Here is a 19245-nt window from a genome sequence, read left to right on the forward strand (position 1 = left end):
GAGTATCGTGCGGTTCTAGTACCAGGGATGAAAACCATAAAACTCCTTTGGTTGATGTATTAACTTATCATCAAAAGTTACCACTAATAAATATTATTTATGACTGATAAAGAGGGAAGGCATCCCCTAATTTTTCATAAAATCATCTCAGTGCTATTGAAATACGGCTTTCATTCCATTTGAACTGTCTAAATATCTATTGTGTGCATTCTTAAGCAGAAATAGATAGTCGGGACTTTAGAAACCCTGCCTGGGTTTCTGATTTCTGGTGCCTTGAAGGTTTTGGCACGTGTTTCTTTCGATGTCTAGACGACCCAGCACATCCCTAGCTTCTAGATGGCAGCACGCCACGTGGTTTGCTCTAGTAAAACCACCTGTGGGCTTCAGGCCTCTGCTTGCACCAGTAATAAATGTGATGGCAACACTGTGATTTTTAATGAGAGCCAAAAAGGCCATAGTAGCCTGTTTCTCCCAGTGTCCCAGTTGCACAACCCTGTCATCCTCCCTGCTTTTGATGCACAAACATAAAACGGAGTCCCTGAATCTAAAAATCATGTTACCTTAGAACTGCCAAGGGCCTGTAGGGGACCGTGGGGCATTCTCTTCCTGTTACAAATGGGACTCTAAAAACCTGGGGAGGTAAAGCCCTAGACAGCAAGCAGAGGACCTGAGAAGGGAGTTGTGGACACTCAGACCCCACAGGTTGCCACTGTGTGGACTGTGATAAAACCGAGGACCTCAGAACAGAACAACTTGCAGTTATGGATCTGAGATAACACGACGCCCTGCAGAGCCAGGGGTGCCGGCTGCTGGGACTCCTGCCCTGGAAAGGGTGTGTGCCATGGCCAAACCTGAAAGCCTTGGAACTCTTGTTCTCTCGTTAAATGGTATTGCAGACACGATGTGGCAGTGAAATGATAATTTTTTAACATTTAAAATTACCCTTAATAAAATCACCTTTTCCAAGTGATGTACTGAGTTAGTAAAACATACCCGTTTGAATCTATAAATCCATCAACCATGAATTTATGCCCGGGGATCAGAAATCTCTTAAAACTCTCCAGGTGCGTGTGGGGAATAACCCTAATATTTTTTCGCAGTTTTTCGAGGGTGCTTCAGTAGGTTAGGATTACCTCAAAAGACATTTAAATGACATTCCAGATTCAAAAGGAAATGAAAAGCACATAAAATTGGAAGTCTTAAGAATTCCAAGAATTTGGCAGAGGCGAAAACACACAAAGAAAAGATGAAATGTAGACGTTTTTATTCTGCTCATTTATCCAACACAAATCCCTCTCCCGTTGTCCCATAACCACAATGCCAGTATTTAGCTCCCAGGGGTTAAGGGAGGCTTGTAGAGCAAGCCTCTGGCTGACTGCAGGCCGAATCGCAGGCCTGGCGTGCTGTCAGACTTCATGGTCAGACGGTAACCACGATGCCTTGCGGAGCTTCACATCGTTACCTGGGGGCCTCAGGTACAGCCCACACTCTCCCAACGGTGCCCACGGCCAGGGGCCTTCAAACCAGGAGGAGGGCTGGAAGGTCCCACACAGCCGTGGCCAAGTCTGTCCCTGGGCTGCAGAGGTCCCGCTTGTTCCACTCAGGCAATGTTTATTTCTTTACATATCTGAGACGGTGGGGAATTACTGTCTTCCAGAAAACTTAGAGCCTGAATTTTCTATCCTAGAACACAGCAAGCAAATGGAGAATGGGGGTGGGGGGGATCAGAACTGAGGAATGAACTTCCGTTGATAAAATGCAAGACAAGGAGGGAACAGGAAAGCGAAGCAAAAGAAAAAGGCAAAGGAGAGAAAAAGAAAGGGACGCCTGTAATCCTAGCACTTGGGGAGGCCAAGGTGGGAAGATCGCTGGAGGCCAGGAGTTCGAGATCAGCCTGGGCAACATAGTGAGACCCTGTCTCTACAAAATAAATAAATAAATAAATAAATAAATAAATAAATTAGCCAGGTGTGGTGGCATGCACCTGTAGCTACTTGGGAGGCTCGGGGCTGGGGCAGGAGGATCGCTGGAGCCCAGGAGTTGGAGGCTGCAGTGAGCTACAGTGATGCCACTGTCCTCTAACCTGGGAAACAGAGCAAGACTCTATCTCCAAAAAAATAAAAAAAAGAAAGAAAGAAAAGAAAAGAAAGAAGGGGAATTTCAGGGGCAAAGGGATTTGAGATGTAGGAGTGGCATCCTGCCTGAGTTATGGTGGAGCAGGGGAAGCCAGGCTGGGAGGTCTCAGAGGACCTGGACCATGTCTAGCCTGTTTTGTCTCCCTCCAACTCTTCGCTGTTCAGCCACCCCGAAAAGCAGGGTTGAAGGCCTTGTGTGTGCTGAGGATGGAGCTGTGGTAGGCGACAGACTCTGCAATTCTGCTTCTATTTGCTCATCTTTAACTGTGCGTAGTGGAGACCACACTGAACGCATCCTCTCTCCGCGTGCAACTCCCGACTGCGACAGTCACAAACTGCCCCACCTACGTCCAGCCTTCTGGAAACGAACTGAACATTAGAGGATTAAATACTCCAAGAGCATAGATAGGTTCTTGTAAAATGCTTGCTGGGCATGTTCCTAGGAATTTAAAGGTCTCTGCCTTTGTTAAATTACAAAAAATCTTAAAAGCGTAAGTCAGCAGAGAAAACGGTTACTTGTCATGAGGAATAACGGGGGATACGGCAGAAGGAGCCCACACAGTGAGCAGGGCGGTGTGGCAGGTGGCCAGCGACGCCTGCCTCCTCCCCCCGCGTCTCTGCTGAGGGCTCGGGCCCTGCCCGTGGCGTGGGAACCCTCTTGTTCACGCGCGTCGCAGACACAACTGCTTGTGGTCCAGCCAGAACAGCTGAAAGGATCGAAATCCGGTGGCCGCCGTGGACGCTCTGCAGCCACATAGTTTAATATTCTAAATAGGCCTCAAGTTGGATTTGTTTTTGCGACTCAAGGAACTTTTATTATCTTTCACATTCCAGAATCCCCTGTACAAGGGAAGGCTTTTCCTGAATAATAAGGAAAAAAATTTTTCTCTGTCGGGATGCGAGTCCGTATCACACGGCATTTTAAAATATTCCTGCGGAGGCACGTGCAGCCCCAGCCGACAGGGCCAAACCACAGACAGGGGGTTCCAGAGTGTGCAGGGCACGTTCCCGTGGGATTGAGTCCACAGAGCTGCCCGGGGGGATGGCGGTGGGTCCTGTGACTTGTGGTTTCTCCTTGGTCACGGGTCTTCTTTCTGCTGGTGCTGCCCTGTGCACTCCCCGGCTCGTCCCCGGCCTGCACCCACCGGCTCAGTTTAGCACCCCCAGGTGGGGCCCAAACTCCGTGCTGTTCCATGCCCTGAAATCCTCCATTTCCCTCCTTTACTCAAAGTCCTTAAGGCTCAGCTCCTGTCTCCCTCGCTGTCCCCTCCAGCCCAGCCCATCTTAAGAACCCTTGATGCATTTATTGTCACTCCTCAGGACTTCTGTTTAACCTCTCAGATGTACTGCTTGTCTCCCCGGGGACTGGATCTTCTATGTCTTTTCTGCCTCCAAAAAGCACATTTCTAGGACTTGCACAGTCCTAGGTTTAGATCCCAGCTTTGCTACTCTGAGCTGTGTGATGAGGAGCAAGCTGTGTGACCTCTCTGATGGCCGTCTCGTCTGTCTAGTGTTGTTTATAAAAGCCACCTCATGGGGCTTGGCACCACAGTTAGTTCTCTCTTCTCATCCGAGAGTCAGTGCCTGGCCAGACGTAGACACTAAATAAATACTTTGATAAGTGGTTTGACTGCAACTGGATCCCTTGAGTCGATGTGTCCCAAGGAGAGATCAAAGCAAGAGGAACCAGGGCCACACTCGAGAAAGAAGACCCATGCAGTGCTAGGAAGAGCCATCCAAAGTTTGTAACGAATATTATGAAAAGCCCGTTGCCCGTGGAACCAAGACAGGCCACAGGATTCCCTCGGTAGAAATAGAAATCTGTTCGACCCACAGTCCCTCCTGAAGCCTTCACCAGTATAAACTTGAGCTGCTTCTTGTGACCTTGGAGTGAACATCTCTGAGTTGTCCCACTGGAGGAGTGTTTATGGAGTACCTGATTTGGGTAATGAGGGTGACATCATCCCTGCCTTAAGGAGCTCCTTGTCATACAGAGCCGTGGTCACCCGACTTCCCCTGCAGCACTCAGCACAATGCCGTGCACAAAGCAGATGTTCACTAAATGTTTGCGTCACTAAATGCAACTGGAGCCGACTCGCTCCAAGGTTTCGACCATGGCAGGTGCCCCAAGACCATGCACCTAGGCATGGACACTGGCCACTGAGCTGCCAGTCCCTCCTGGGACATGCTGGCCCTGTCTTTTCGCCTGAGGAGTAATCGGTGTATGAAGGCCCCGTGGTGCAATTCGAATCCAGCCAGCACATACTTGAGTACCTTCTGCAGGCTGAGTCCCACCGGCTCGGTGCTGGGAGCTGCCAATGTGTCTGACCCACACTGAGCGTTTGACGGGAAGTGACGGTTGCCTTGGAAGTCGAGCTCCCAGGGGCACGACTTTCCTCGTTTTAAGTGCCCGCTGCCGACAACACTGACAGGCCTCGTACGGTGGGCACGTGTGGTTTTCTGACCTTGCTCGTGCCCCCGGCAGGCTCACTTCACTGTGAGAGGGTGTCCTTGTGTCAGGTCAGCCGGCTGTCAGCTGTCCCCCCGGACGTTGTGCTGATGGAAGAGTTTTCATTCCCTCTGCTCATCTGAAGCTCATCCTTGATTGCCTTCAGCATCTCTCGCTTTCTCTGTCTTTCTCCATCTTTCTGTGTCTCTCTGTGTTTCCCAGTCCCTCTCTCTCTCTCCCTCTCTCCGTATATACGGCCGTATCATTTTGGCAGTCGTGCACTCAGAGGTCCCTCACGGTGAAGAGGCCGTGTGTTAACGAGCCTGCGTCCCACACCACAGCCCCGGCCTCGCCCGGCATCTGCAGGTCTCAGTACCAACAGCTGTTGCCATTGACAGGGACTTTGCATTTTCCTCATGATAGAGAGGTCTGCTGCCTTCCCTGGGCACAGGAAGACTATCTGGGGAGGAAGGAAGAGGATTGTCAAAGAGCCAGCCAGTGTGCCTTAAACTGCATCTGGTTTTATTCGTGTTGAGTCTTTCCAGGTGAACTGAACTCAATCATAAACTGCAAAATGAAAGCAGATTCTTCTTAGCGCGGCCACATGGAGCACACCGAGAGAGTACGCCGCGGACGTCAGCCCCCAGCACAGAGGAGATAATTATCCTTCTCTTACTGATGGGGGGATTGACAGTGTGGACGAGACGCTTCTCCCGGGGGCTGCTCGGAGAATTCGTGGGCATTTTGACCATCACGGAGTGACTCACTGGGCTGCAGAATGGGGAGCGGAGAGGGGGTGAGACTCACCACATGTCGGGGTGTTGCTGAGGGGGTGTTAGCAGGCGGTGAGGGCTCAGCAGCTTGTGACCTACCTGCTCAAACAGAGAACAGGACCAGCACCGTCCGGGGGCAGATCTGGTCCTGGACAGATGTCTGAGCCTGCGGTAGGTCACCCAGAGCCCTGGAGCCAGTGCAGCATGAAGCTTCCAGAAAAGACACCCAGGCTGATTTCTTAACCAGTCCTGGCACTACCCAGCCCCCCGAGGATGCCACCGGCCAGACCCGATCTGCTTTGCTCTTTCACTCCGACACATCCCCCGCTGGGTCTGAGGCCACTTTCAGCAGGTTCCTATTAGGAAATGCAGGTTCTTTGTATTCTCCCCTCCTGCCAACCTCAGTCAACACTTACTGATTTAAACAAGTGAGAACCAAACATTTGGCCCCCAACTGCGGCCCTCTATGTTTAATAAATGAAGGAGTCCCTCTCCCCACCACCCCCCAGCAGTGATGTCCTGATGACAGCGATTAGACCACGCTGCAGAACTTAACAAGCATCTGCTTTCAGTTCCCATTTTTGGCATATTTTCATGAATTAACTCTTGCAGCGGCAGAGATACAGGTAGGCAGCTTTGGTTGTGCCCTACGTTCCCAGGTCACATGGCAGGCACCCGACCCCTGTGTCCTCGGCCCAAACGATGACCTACAGGTAGTGTAGTCCCCTGCTGCCAAGCCCCGGGGAGTGTGCGGTGATTCCGTTCATGCTCACACACACGGAGACAGGTGTGGGCAATGGCGAGGTTTGGGGAGGGAGCCACACCTGTGGCCGCAGAGCCCCAGAAAGAACAGTTGGTGGATCTATTTCAGACGCTGGTCTGCCCGTGGGATCCCCAGCCCGTGACAGGCAGTGGAGGGCCCTGTTTGGCCCTGAGGATAAGCAAAGCTTCCCCCCTTCTCCTCACTCTGAGGAACACTGATGTCGCCAGGTCTAATTAAAATTGGCGTGAGCGGCAGAGGGCTCTGTGGAAATACGAGGGGTGGGGACTAGGGGACAAATAAACTGGATTATGCTCATAAAAGCAAACAGATTAAAAGCACAGAAGCACGTGAGAGGCCACAGCAGCTTGGCCACGATGCCGAGGCGGCTTCCTCCTGCTTCACGTGGGGGGGTTCTGCGGCCAGGTGTGGGTTTGGGGGAGGAGGGGGGGCGTACAAGCAGCGTGTGGCAGAGAGGGAAGGGCCACGCAGGGAAGAACCAGGAGATCCGTCATCGGCAATAGCTACAGTAACACAGTTTCTGACATGCGTCAGCATATCCCAAATCACGACGTCCTAAAGGGTGCACGAGAAAGGGGGAAGAGTATGACGATTAACTCTGTAAGCCCGGGCGGTGGAGCGGAGAGTCCTTGGAGATGAGCTGCTGCAGAGCTTTCAGATGAGGAAAATCAAAGTCCTGAGAGGTAAGATGAGCTGCTCATCTCGTGAGGAGGAGCCTAGGCTGGTGCTCGGCCATCCTGACTTCGCTTACGGGACACAAACTGTGCCACCCATACATTTTTTTCGTTGTTGTTTTTTTTTTTTTTTTGAGGATGACAATGGTGCAAAGTTTTTAACCAAAAGAGTCCCATTCCTGGTATATTTATGGGCAAGGGTTACAGAATAAACTAGTACTTCTGTCGAACTCCATACAGTATAAAAATGGTCCCTCTTCGTGTAGTGTAAGAAATGTAATTCAGGTTTTTTAATTGAGATATAGTTCACATACCACAAATTCCATTTAAGATGATGCGTTCATTAGTTTTTTGCATATTCATAAGGTTGTGCAACTATCACCGTTATCTAATTCCAGCACTTTTTCATCACTCCACAAATAAGCTCTGACCCATTAGCACTGACTCCCTCCTCTCCCTGCTCCCCAGCTCCGGCAACCACTGCTCTGCTTTCTGTCTCTATGGATTTGCCTATTTGGGACATTTCATATAAATAGAGTTATACAATGTGTGACCTTTTGTAACTGGCTACTTTCACTTAGCACCATGTTTTCGAGGGTCATCCATGTTGTAGCATGTGTTGTAGCAGGTAGCATGTGCTTCATTCCTTCTTATGACTGAATGATATTCCGTTATGGGGATAGACCACATTCTGTGTATCTGTTCATCAGTCAATGGACATTTGGGTCATTTCCACTTTGGGCTGTGAGGAATAATGAACACTGATGTGAATATTTGTGTCCAAGTTTTGGTGTAAACATACATTTTTAATTACTTCAGGTATATATACCCAGGAAGTGAATTGCTGGATCACATGGTAACTCTGTTTAACCTTTTGAGGAACCCCGAACTGTTTTCCACAGTAACTGCACTATTTTCCATTCCCACCACCACTGTGTGAGGGCTCCAGTTTCTCTACATCCTCGTCAACACTTGTTCTTGTCCATTTTAAATTACAGCCATACCAGTGGGTGTGAAGTGATATTTCCTTGTGGTTTCAATTTGCATTTCCCTAATGACTAATGATGTTGAGCATCTTTTCATGTACTTTTGGCCATTTGTATATGTTTTTTTGTAAAATGTCTATGCAAATCTTTTACCAATTTTTTAATTAGGCTACTTAGCTTTTTCATTATTGAGTTGTAATAATTAAGATTTTTTTACTGGTCATACTTTCATGCCCAACACAATATCATAATGTGGTATTTCCCCTAAAACAGTAAAAAATAGAATAAGCCCAAAGCAAGAAAGGGCGGTCCAGGGCTCTAGCCAAAAGAAGGTAGTGGAATGAGGAAGGTAAAGAAGAAAAATGAATAAACTTTGTTTTAAAGCCAAAACACCGGAAGGCAGGTTACTGAGGCCTCTGTGCGTGTGAGCTCCTGAGGACGGCACCTTCTTTAGGGCGTCCACAGGTGTGCGGCAGAGTGAGGACAGCAGCATCAGTCTCTTCGCTCCTGGCCAGGGCGCTGCAGGAAAAACATGCCTATGTGTACAGAGTGCTTTGAATTCTGTATTGGGAACACGCTCACGGCCACTACAGCGGCTGCGAAGGATTAGAGTATTACCAAGCAATTACTGTAGGGCAGGGCCTGTGTCCTGTTTAGCTTTGAGATTCCTCAGCACTTTACAAAAAATATCTGTGGTTACCGAATGAATAAGCTACCGACGGCGAGATTTCAGGGTCTAGTATGGACACAGCCTTTCGTCTTCCTTGTTATGGTTTATTACATGAACTTGATGAATCAAGTAGCATAATCATTAACATATTTTAGCACATTTTGCTATAAATGCATTTCTTTGCTTATTTCAAAAGTATATCTGTATTTTGAAATACTGGACTGGTCACACTTCCTTGCAAGAGGGACCTGAGCCCACAGGTGGCTGGGTAGCCTCTCCCTGAAGTATTTGCATAGCTAGTGCAGCAGTGGGGAATTTGTCTCTGTGCTTCCCTCCCGATAGCACCTCCTGCCCCAGCCCAGCTGCTAGTTAGACTAGGAATCCTCTGCGCATCGGCCCTGGGGAACGGCGGGCTCCCAGCTCAGGTTTCTGCTAGCTGGCGGACGTGGCCAAGGATCCTTTGACCTGGCCCTGTGGCCGCAGGTTCCCAGGAGAGTCAGACACCTTTGCAAATTATTTTCAAACTGTGCCCTGCCCGAGAAAGGAAGCAGCCACTGAGGCTTCTCATTTTTCTGCCTCCCAGGCTCCTGAGGGCCTCTGCCTAATTTGCATCCTCAGCTAAATTTGCATAACAAAATACACCAAAACTTCGCTGGACCTGCGCTGGTAGGCGGGCAAGTTTTGTTTTTGTTTTGTTTGGGTTTTTCATCTCCTGCCATTTTTCTAGCAGGTTTCTAGTTACATCCAAATGACGTTCAGATTAGGTTTCATCGTCTGTTGTTGGCCTGTGACTCAACTAGCCCCTCCCCCTGGGCCCGAAGTTCCTCCAGGATCAACCCCCATTTACTGAACGTGGCTTTAGGGTGCAGGAAGGACAGTCCTTGTGCTTCTCACGCTTGTGTGTGTCTCTTCACAATCTCCAGGCCAGGCAGCTGTGTGTCCTTCAGTTATATGCTCGAGGGTTATTTTTTTCCTTTTCCTTTTCCCCCAAACCCGGAATTAATATTTTGGGAGTAAAGGGAGGGTGAGGGAGGAATCGTCACAGGGGACAGAAGCTTGCAACTGCCAGCGCCACTCTGTTCCGCAGACGGAACCCTCTAGACTCATTCAGCACAATGTGGCTGCAGAGGAAATCCTGCCGAGCCAATGATAAGGGGGGAAATGGAGTCACTTCCTCACCAGCTGCTTTATTCAGGTAGAAAAAAGGCCTCACTTCCTCGCGTGTGCTCTGCCGGCCACCACTCCCAACAGCCAGGGCCGCTGCTTCCCTTCTGCTCTTGGCCAAGCCTGGTGTCATGAGAATCGCCACTTCCTTAGCTTCACGGAGAGCTCTCATCTCTGCCAGCGTATGTCTGTCTCGCTCCCTTCCTCCTTCACCTCCTCCTTTCTCCTCCTCTCTCACCCGGCAGTTGCATGTCAGCAGACTCTATGGGGCTGCAGGCGTCTCAGGTAGTATCACGAATGAGCCTCACACCCCCTTGGTAGAATCCAGGGTCAGGACCCATCCGGTGGTCTTTATGTTTGCATACGTGTCCAGAAACAGCCTTTGGCCTTTGATCGTCTCCCCTGTCCTGTACAACCAGCACCAATACTGCCCCTGTTGCCAAATGCCCTGATTATTGCTCTTTCACCTCTAGGCAGCATTTGTCAAGATGGGTCTTCATAACACTCAAAGCACAGCAGGAGTTTCCCTGGCAGAGGGCTGAGTGGTCAAGTGATTTTGGTGCACGCTGCTCAGCTCATCCCTCCCTTGGAGAACCACACTGTCTATGGGTGGGACGATATTAAAAATATTTAGTAAGCAGTGTGGCATGGACCCTGACCAGTCAGATCCCAGGCCGATGAGTGCACCGTGCCCTTAACAAACTGCCTGAACATAAGTCCCTGGGAGGAAGACACCAGAGGCTTCTGCAAAAAAAAAGGTCACTGACTTTTGTTTAAGCCAGTCATGTATTTGGCCTCTGAATAATCCCCTAAAAAAAAATATCATCTATTAGGATATGTTTGGAAAACCTGCTATGTAGTAAAGGAAATCAGTCTATTTCAGTTCCGCAAACATTTGCTGAGTGCGTAAAATATGGCAGACGCAAGCTCCAGGGATCCAAAGATAAATAAAACATGGTCCTGCACCTCCAGGTGCTAATAGTTGAATGGGGAAGACAGACATGTAAACAGATGATCTTCATATAACACCGTTTACAGGGAACAGCTGAGGATTATTAAACTCATCCTAGGGATCTGGAGAAAGTTGCCTGCAGAAAATGATTGCACCGAATCTCTGAATGAACCAAAGTTGACTTAAAAGTGTCAGAAGCTGAGCAGAACTAGGTTGGGGCCAGAGCACTGGGAACCTCTGGGCTTAAGCTTGCAAATGAGAGATTTGATTCTGAATAGATCTCTCTGGCTGCAACACAAAGAGGAGATTCAAGGGCTGGGAGAGAGATAAAATTGGAAATCACAGCAGTCATCCTGGGGAGACAAGGCAATCAAGAGAGAGAAATGTTTAGGTGGCAAAATCCAGGGTGCATATACAGCCCCATCTTGTCCCCTCACCCTTTGCTCAATGCTCACTAGCTGACCTCCAGCTACAAGAGATAAAGCATCTGCATCTCTTTCTTGAGGGCTTTCTCTGGCTCTTAGAGCCCACTTCACCTGTGCACAATACCTGCTGGGTATTGATGCTCCATAGGCGCAACCTCCAGCCAATGAATGGCAGGAGTTGGTGTATAAAAACCCCGGCTCTCTGGCCCCTCCGTGGGATAATAAGAGGTGCATGTTCTACACTGGCCCTCAGATTTCCCCACCAGGATTAAGCTCCACTCGCCAGTAGCAATAACTTTCTTGATAAGTTAATTCGTGCATGACTCTTTCTCATTTACCCATTCCCCTAGAGTTCCTGGCATCGTCGTCTCTCCAGTAAACTGCTTGCACTCAACTCTTTGTCTTAGGGTCTGCTTCTGGGGGAACCCAACCTAGGACGGCAGGCTTTACTGATGAATGAATGTGGGGGACACTCCTGGGGCATAGGTTTACTTGACGACATGGGCACGAGGAAGGCAGGAAGAGGCAGGCTTGGTGCAGGGAGTGAGGACAGCTTCAGTTGGGGGCAGGTTGATTGTACCTTCCTGGGGAACATCTTAGAAAGCAATTGGAATAAGAATCTGGTGCTTAGAGGAGAAAGTGGGGCTGAATATAAAGATTTCAGGGATGTCATCATAGGCAGGGTATTTATGACCGGGAGCAGGAAGGAGGTTGGCCAAAGAGAGAAAAGATGATCCAGAAAGAGCCTGCGGGGCACAGAGTACATAGCAGGGCAGGCGGAGGAGGAGGTGCCCACGCAGGAGACAGAGCGGAAGTTCTCCAGGAGGCAGGGAAGACTCTCAGTGCGTCGACGCACCTAGCAAGACACAAGCTGAAAAGCATCAGGCGAATTTAGCCACAGGGAGGCTGCTGGTGGCCTCTGTGGGGGTGGCTTCAGAGGCACAAGAGAAAAGGCAGCAGACCGAGTGGGTGACGGGCGGGTGGGAAGTGAGCCAATGAGGGTGGGTCGGAAGCTTGTCCAGGAGGGGAAGGAGAGAGAAGGTGATGGTTAGTGCGGGACGCGCACCGGCATGAACACTTAGAGGAAATCTGAGGCAGAAGGAAGGATGATGTTGAAGTTGTAGTTGACAGCCGGGACAGTTGATAGACGAAGGTTCCCGAAGCAATGAGAGATGGTAGAATCAGGATGAAGGACAGAGAGGAGCAGGGAAGGACAGGCAGAGATGGGAGCTAGTGGCTGGGCTGGGAGAGGAAGTTATGGTAATTCTTGCCCAGTGGCCTCCATTTTCTCAGAGAAGAAAAGGGTGGCTTTAGCTGCTGAAAGGTGAGGAGGACACGTCAGAAAAGTGGTGGCTGTTTGGAACAGTCATCGAAGGGAACGGAGAAAAGATCTGACAAAGGTAATGGCTGAGAGGGTTCAAGAACTCACCGAGTTTGGAGACTGCGAGTTTAGAGCAGCACCAGTCTGCACGGTTGGGCGACTTTCTTCAGCACCACTTGGAAGCCCAGATGAGGATCCTGTGGGATGGAGTCAAGGTTGGGGCAGAGAAGAAGGGTGGGGAGGGGGAGAGCAAGGCGAGGGAGGCAGGGAGAGGCCCCGGGGAGCGGGGAGCAGGGAGCAAGAAGAAACAGCTGCTCACCAGTGCTCTAACCTGTGAAGTGCTCTAACCTGTGAAGAGCTCCACCGCTTATCTGCTTCTTTATTAGGCGTAATTACACCAGGGCAGGAAATCTGAACACACCTAGAGGTTCCTTCTAGCTCAAAGTTTTCTGCTACTTTGATTCAACCTTTTCTTTCTTTTTCTTCCCAAACCCTAAGATTGTCATGAGAGAGGAGATCCTCCTGGAGACAAAATTATAAAGCCATGAAAAATAGAAAATATCAAAGGAGTCTGGTAGCAGTGTTTGATTTCCTGTTGGCACCATCTGATTTTCTTTTTACTTTCATCTTCTGATGGGACCTTCCACTCTGAAGGGTGCAAAGTGGCAGCACACGTTGATTTAGTCTAGTTTAGATGTGCACGAGGAGGTGTGACCCTCTCTAGACTGTAAGCTCTTTGAGGACAGGATGGCTTTCCCCCCTCCAATCCCCCCTTGATTATATAGTGCCTGCATGCACAGTTGGCTCAAAGATTGTAGAATGTAGCTGAATTTTGAATTTTTTATAGCTAGCCAAGCCATATTAAATTTTCCCCGGTGTAGAAAGAGAGTTGAAAATCAGCATTGAGCTTGGAGCCTGAACCTCTTATTGCAGACACTGCTATAGCTGGGCAGAGCTCCTGGCAGCTCTTCTGGGCTTGGGTCTGAGGAGGAGTCCACTTCCCCGGGGATCGCTGTGTGGATGTGGGCCAAGCTGCTCCTGCCTGGGAGCCCACGTATCCCAATATTTTTGTCTGTCAGATTACGGAGTCTGGGTTTTTTTTTTTTTTCAGATGAAATAGGCACTTAAGCATATATTATTATTACATATAGTATATTCTAAAGTATACTTCATAAATAGTAATACATATTTTGCATAAAAATTAGATAATACACCTAAGAAAAAAGTCATAATAGCTTCATAAATACTGTCTCTTCACATCCACTCTTGCCTTCAGTGATAATTACTGTTAACATCCTGGCATTTCTCCTTATATTCTTTTTTTCCATGTGTGTGCATGCACACACACACGTGTTAGGTTTTCACAAAAATGGAATTATGTTTTGCTTACTGTTTTGTCCTGCTTCACTCAGTATAATGTTAGGAGCATCTTTCCCTGCCAACAAATAAATATAGGGTATGACTTTTAATGGGCAAACAGCGCTCCTGTGCATAATTCATTTAACCAATCATATTTCAGTTGTTTCTGGGTTTATGCTATTATAAATAGTGCATTTGATTCTGTTTTCAAGATCAATAACTAGGAGTGGAATTACCAACCAAAGGGTCATAATTTTAAGGCTTTGGATGTGCATTACCCAATTCTCAAGGTCTCTCCACTGCCCCCTGCCTGGATGTAAGGGTTTCAGGGACCCCCAATCCACCCCACTTCATCCTTTTCAGCACTCGGTATCAATACCCTCTTATGCTTTTGCCAATCTGACTGGTTTGTTTTTCTAATCTCATTTTATTTGCAATCAGGTTTAAATGAAACTCCTTGAAAGGTTCTAAAGGGGAAAAGGAATTTTGGAGAGTGTGTTGCCTCCAGGCGAGCAGAGAGAGGAAGAGACAGAGAGAGGGGGTGAGAGCGGTCCCATGACCGAGTCACAGTCGCAGTGCAGGAGGGATGAGGACACTTCTGCTGAGTTAGGGAGTCCTGACTCGGGTCTGTCCTGTCCGCCGCTTCCTGGCTTGCTTCCCACCCTGCAGCAGAGAGTAGAGGCCGGGGTGGGAGTTTGGCCATCCTGCCCCGGGTGGAACTTAGAGCCTCTGTGGCCTCTGAATTTAAAGTTTGTGGAAAAGCCAATGTCGAAAAAGCAGCCAGAGCTGGGGCCCTGCCCACCACCTCCCCAGGGTGAGGGGCCCACAAAGGGCACAAGGAGCCCTCCCGGGGGGACCTGAGCGCATCGCAGATGATGGGTAAGCCCTGGCCAGTCCTGACATGAGCGAGAGATGCGGAGCCTCCCAAATATATAGCCTGGGATTTTGTCTGAATCACATGGTGACGACCCAGGTTTTCTTTGTCCCTCTTGGTTGCTTTTAATACATAAAATGAGCATGTGTTTATTTAAAACAGCTTTCAAAGTTAAACAAATAATGACAGACTGTTCAAACAGACTTCGAAAATCACCCTAATCAGGATGTTTGAAAAAGCAAGAAGCCTCCCTACGAAAGTAGCTTTTAGGACGTTCTGTCCTGAAGCCGCAGGGTCTCCTTTGCACTTTGGAATCACAGAAGGGCAAAGTGGAGGGGCCAGATCCAAGCTCAAGGGGGGTAAATGATTCGTCCCCTAGTCCTTCAACCTGACCAGTAATTTATGAAGATCTATAGATGGGCATTGTATTGTCACTTCCCGTCTTGCACCAGAACATGAACGTGCACATTTTAATTCATGATTTCTATGGAAATCACCAACCATCTTCAGAACCAAAAGCTTAGAGGAGCTAGGAGATTGCTGCTGTGAAATGGCAGGCTCGGCAGAACCTGGAGGGGCAGTGTGGGCTGAGCAGGTCCCTAGCAGGTGTGCAGGACCACAGACTCGAGAACAAGGCATTTGTCCTTCCACTAGTTCACATTCTATATCGCATTTACAAATGGCTTTGAGTGACCTACACTAATCTTCCCAACCACCAATTCTGTGGTGATGGGTGAAGTAAATGAGCCTCAGGGTTGGGTAATACGCTCAAGGTCATCAATGAATAAAACATCGCAGCTTGGGCTTCACCCAGACTTCTCCAAGCCCAGTGCCTTTCCCAGCCCCGGGGACTGCAATAGCACTTCTGTGCTCACGCTTTGGGTCAAGCAAGAGATGCTAGTTTAGCTCATCTCACTCTAGAAATGACATTTTTCTTTATAATGCACATCAGAAACAGCCTGTGTGGTCCATTAGAAGCACTGTTATTTGTGTGAGGGGTGAAGGTTGTGAAAGGGAGTTATGCCAGCTCCAGAGGCGTAGGGGTGTCTGGGGAGGCCTTTCGTCTGCCCCCTGGTTCCATGTGCCAGGCAGACTGGGAGAAAATGCCAACCAGAGTTTGTCCTGATTCCTGCACGTTCCTAGGATGCTCCCGGTCCAGAAAGGGCCAGGGGCTTCGTCCATTTCAGATTTTGCCTAAGAAAACTGTGTTGATGACTCTGAGAATTCAGGGCCCAGCCATGGACCCTCTCGATGTCAAGCTGAATTGCAGACAACCCCGTTCCAGGGCCCTGAAGAATTCAGGGTGTCCTTTGGCTGGGCTGATGGGGGTTTGGCCTGCCTATCCCTCAGAGAGAGAAGCGTGGAGAGGGGCTATTCAACATTTGAAGCTGTGTCTATGGGATCCTGCCATGAGTTTGGAGGAAATGGAGTTTCTCCTGCGTGTAAAGAAGTCCTCGAGGTGTGTTTCTGGACAATCATGATTATACCTCAGGTTTGTGCTGAGAGCACTAATCGCATATCTCATTTATGTCTATCACCTCGATTTTCTAAGACTCGAATTTAAAAATTTTTAACAATAGATATTAAAAAAGAAGAAGAAAACCCTTACGCCCTCTCCTGGTACAAGTCAGGCTGGTGCGTCTGAAGAGACAGAGCGCCCACTGGTTGGTGTGCAGCTACTTGTCCGGGCTGACTAACCAACCTCTGCGAATCTGACCAACGCTGGTGACACACCGGATGGACCGTTTGTTCTTCGGTGGTCTGTGATCACAGAGTATCTTTTAAACTAGGGTTTCTCATCGTCAGCACTTTTGGTATTTGGGGGCTGGAGACTTCTCTGTGGTGGGCGCTGCCCTGTGCGTTGTGGGATGTTGAACAGCATCCCTGGCCTCTACCCACTAGCGGCCAGTAGCACCCTCACCCCAGATCATGACTACCAAAATGTTTCTGAACACTGCAAATGTCCCGTGCGGGGCACATCACCCTCAGTGTGAACCGCTGACCTAAACGCTTGCCCGCCTTTTGCAAAAGGTGCCGTTGGTCACAGGGCACCCCACCAGAGAGTGAGGGTAGCTCACACAGGCCCTTCATCATTGCCGGAAGCCATTTTGATGACTGAGTTCACCTCTAGGAATTTATTTCAAAAAAACAACTGAAAAAGTAGATAAGCATTTATGTACAAAGATAAATCATGATATTTTTTATAATAGCAACATTTTTAAACAGCCTAAATAAGGAATTGGCTAAAGTATGACATATATATGATGGACTACTATGCACACACGAAAAGTAACTTGTCTAAATCTATATGTAATAATGTGGGATGTTCCCCTAACAGTGCCTTAAACCCTCACTTCAAGACTTCTGCAGGATTCCAAGAGATTGTTACATATGGAAGGAATAATTTCAAACAGATTAACAAGCATCTGGATGAAGTGTTAGACCAGAGACAGACTTTAAAACAATGACTGAATTCAGAAAACTTTAATCATCATTGAACATTTACTAAGCACCTACAACGTACCAAGACCATGCACAGCTACCTTGTCCATTCACTGTAGAACTTGCCCCAGGTAGACAAAAATCACTGTGAACATTGTTAGAGTTTCCTCCTCACAGCAGCGCCCGGAGTCATAGTATTGTTACTGTTTCCTATAATAAAATCACGTGTTTTGATTCAGGGTTGTTGGGAATAATCTGCAACTATGCCTTGTCTTCCTCTTCATACCTGAATAAATCACAGCAAGCAAAAAGCATCCATTTACTGATTTATACATTCAAATATTCATGCAGGGAGTTGTTCAAATACTCATTGGTTCCAAATGTGAAACATTAACTCTCCAAAATCTAGGAAATGAGCACTCAATGATTTGTTCAATCTAAGACAATCTGGAGGGTGAACTTTGTTACAACACACTTCACCCCCGACTTCAGATGCAGCAATAGGAACAGAAAGCAGAAGCCCTTGTCTACCCTCAGGGACCTGCGTGTCCAGGGACACCTCACAGAGCGCGTGCTTTCTGCATTTCACAACTTGAGTTAAATGCAGAGTGGTGGGCGTCCAGTCTAGCCACCCCCAAGAGAAACCCTCCGACAGCTGCATTTCCCTGGGAGAACCGTCTTCTCAACCTCAGGGGCCAGGCACCCCGCCCTTCCTCACCCACCAGCTAGCACCCCGCCAGGCTACCCACTCTCACAGAGCTGCCGGTAGCCATGCCAGGGCATCAGCAGAGTGAAGGGGCTGGTTTGGATCTGGCTTCAAAGCTGGCTGTGCCATTTATTAGGCAAGTCCCCTACCCTCTGTTGAGTCTGTTTTTTCAACTGGAGAACAGGAACACATAAAATGACTTCCTAAAATTGGTATGAAGACTCAGTAAAATAATGCATGTCAGGCATTCAGTAGAGTGCCTGGCATATAGCAAGCACTCGATAAAGGAATGACAGTCGTCATCATTGCTGCATTTTATTATTTTTGTGAATGACCATGCTAGCTAAAATTGCAAAACCTCCAATATTTCTTAACTGCCTTTGCTGTTTTATTTTTCTCCTTAGCACTTACCACTCTCTAACACACTATTAATATGATGTGTTTATTTTGTTTGCTGTCTATAGTGCTTCACTAGATAAAAGGTAGGAACCTTTAATCTATTCTATGCACTGCTGTATCGCTAAGGTGCCCAGCAAGCGAGCAGGTTCTCAATAAATATTTCTTGAATGAGTGAAAAAAGTGGTTTCTGAATCATGCTCTCCAAAGAGTGTTTTTCTTTTCCCTTCTGGCCCTTGTGAAGGTGCCCAGGCTGCTGTGGCAGGATGCCTCTTTCTCGGTGGGGTGGCATTCTGTGCATGATCTCTTTAATAGTCTTTCTTTTTCTTCCCTCCTCTTCCCCCACTGCAGGACGCCTTTGTGGAATTGTATGGCCCCAGCATGCGGCCTCTATTTGATTTCTCCTGGCTGTCTCTGAAGACTCTGCTCAGCCTGGCCCTGGTGGGAGCTTGCATCACCCTGGGTGCCTATCTGGGCCACAAGTGAAGTCAACACGCCTGCCCCAAACAAATATGCAAAAGGTTCACTAAAGCAGTAGAAACAATATGCATTGTCAGTGATGTACCATGTAACAAAGCTGTGCTCTCTCTAAAAAAAACAAAAAAAAAACCAAACAAAAAAAACAACAAACAAAAAAAACCCAATAAACAACATACACACAGACACACACAAAACAGCTTTCAGACAAAATGTCGAATCAGCTATTTACTGCCAAAGGGAAATATCATTTATTTTTTACATTATTAAGAAAAAAGATTTATTTATTTAAGACAGTCCCATCGAAACTCCTGTCTTTGGAAGCCCTACCATGAATTGCAAAGCACCACTTCGTGTGGCTCCACCTGGGTGTCTGGTGCCAATAAACACAGATTTGTTTTCCATGTTGTTGGCTGGACTAACTCACCATCTGAAGAGCAGACACATGGACAAAGACCTGACTGTGGGGAAGGCTGGGGAGAAGGTGTTCATTTTACTTGCATTTCTTTGCCCTGGGGGCTGGGATATTAACAAAGGGAGGGTGCTGGGAGGAAGTCCAATCTTTCCTGGCCTGAAGAACAGACTCTTTGCATATAACTCACGTGGTACATACCTGGTTCAAGGAAAAAAGTTGGGAATTTCAGATGAACACGGTACCCTC

At 48.2% G+C, this 19245-nt stretch overlaps 1 protein-coding gene across 1 annotated transcript in view; it reads left to right on the top strand.

Moving 5' to 3' along the window:
• BCL2 (BCL2 apoptosis regulator) overlaps positions 1–18661 on the top strand; it is a 163511-nt gene extending 144850 nt beyond the window's left edge. Inside the window, exon 2 of the mRNA XM_069467918.1 lies at positions 18459–18661. Coding sequence (XP_069324019.1) covers positions 18459–18593 — 135 coding nt within the window. The 3' untranslated portion in view covers positions 18594–18661. The remainder of the gene's footprint in view (positions 1–18458) is intronic.
• The last annotated feature ends 584 nt before the right edge of the window (positions 18662–19245 follow it).

The sequence above is a fragment of the Eulemur rufifrons genome, chromosome 5, assembly GCF_041146395.1.
Source record: "Eulemur rufifrons isolate Redbay chromosome 5, OSU_ERuf_1, whole genome shotgun sequence".
NCBI classification, from domain to species: Eukaryota; Metazoa; Chordata; class Mammalia; order Primates; family Lemuridae; genus Eulemur; species Eulemur rufifrons.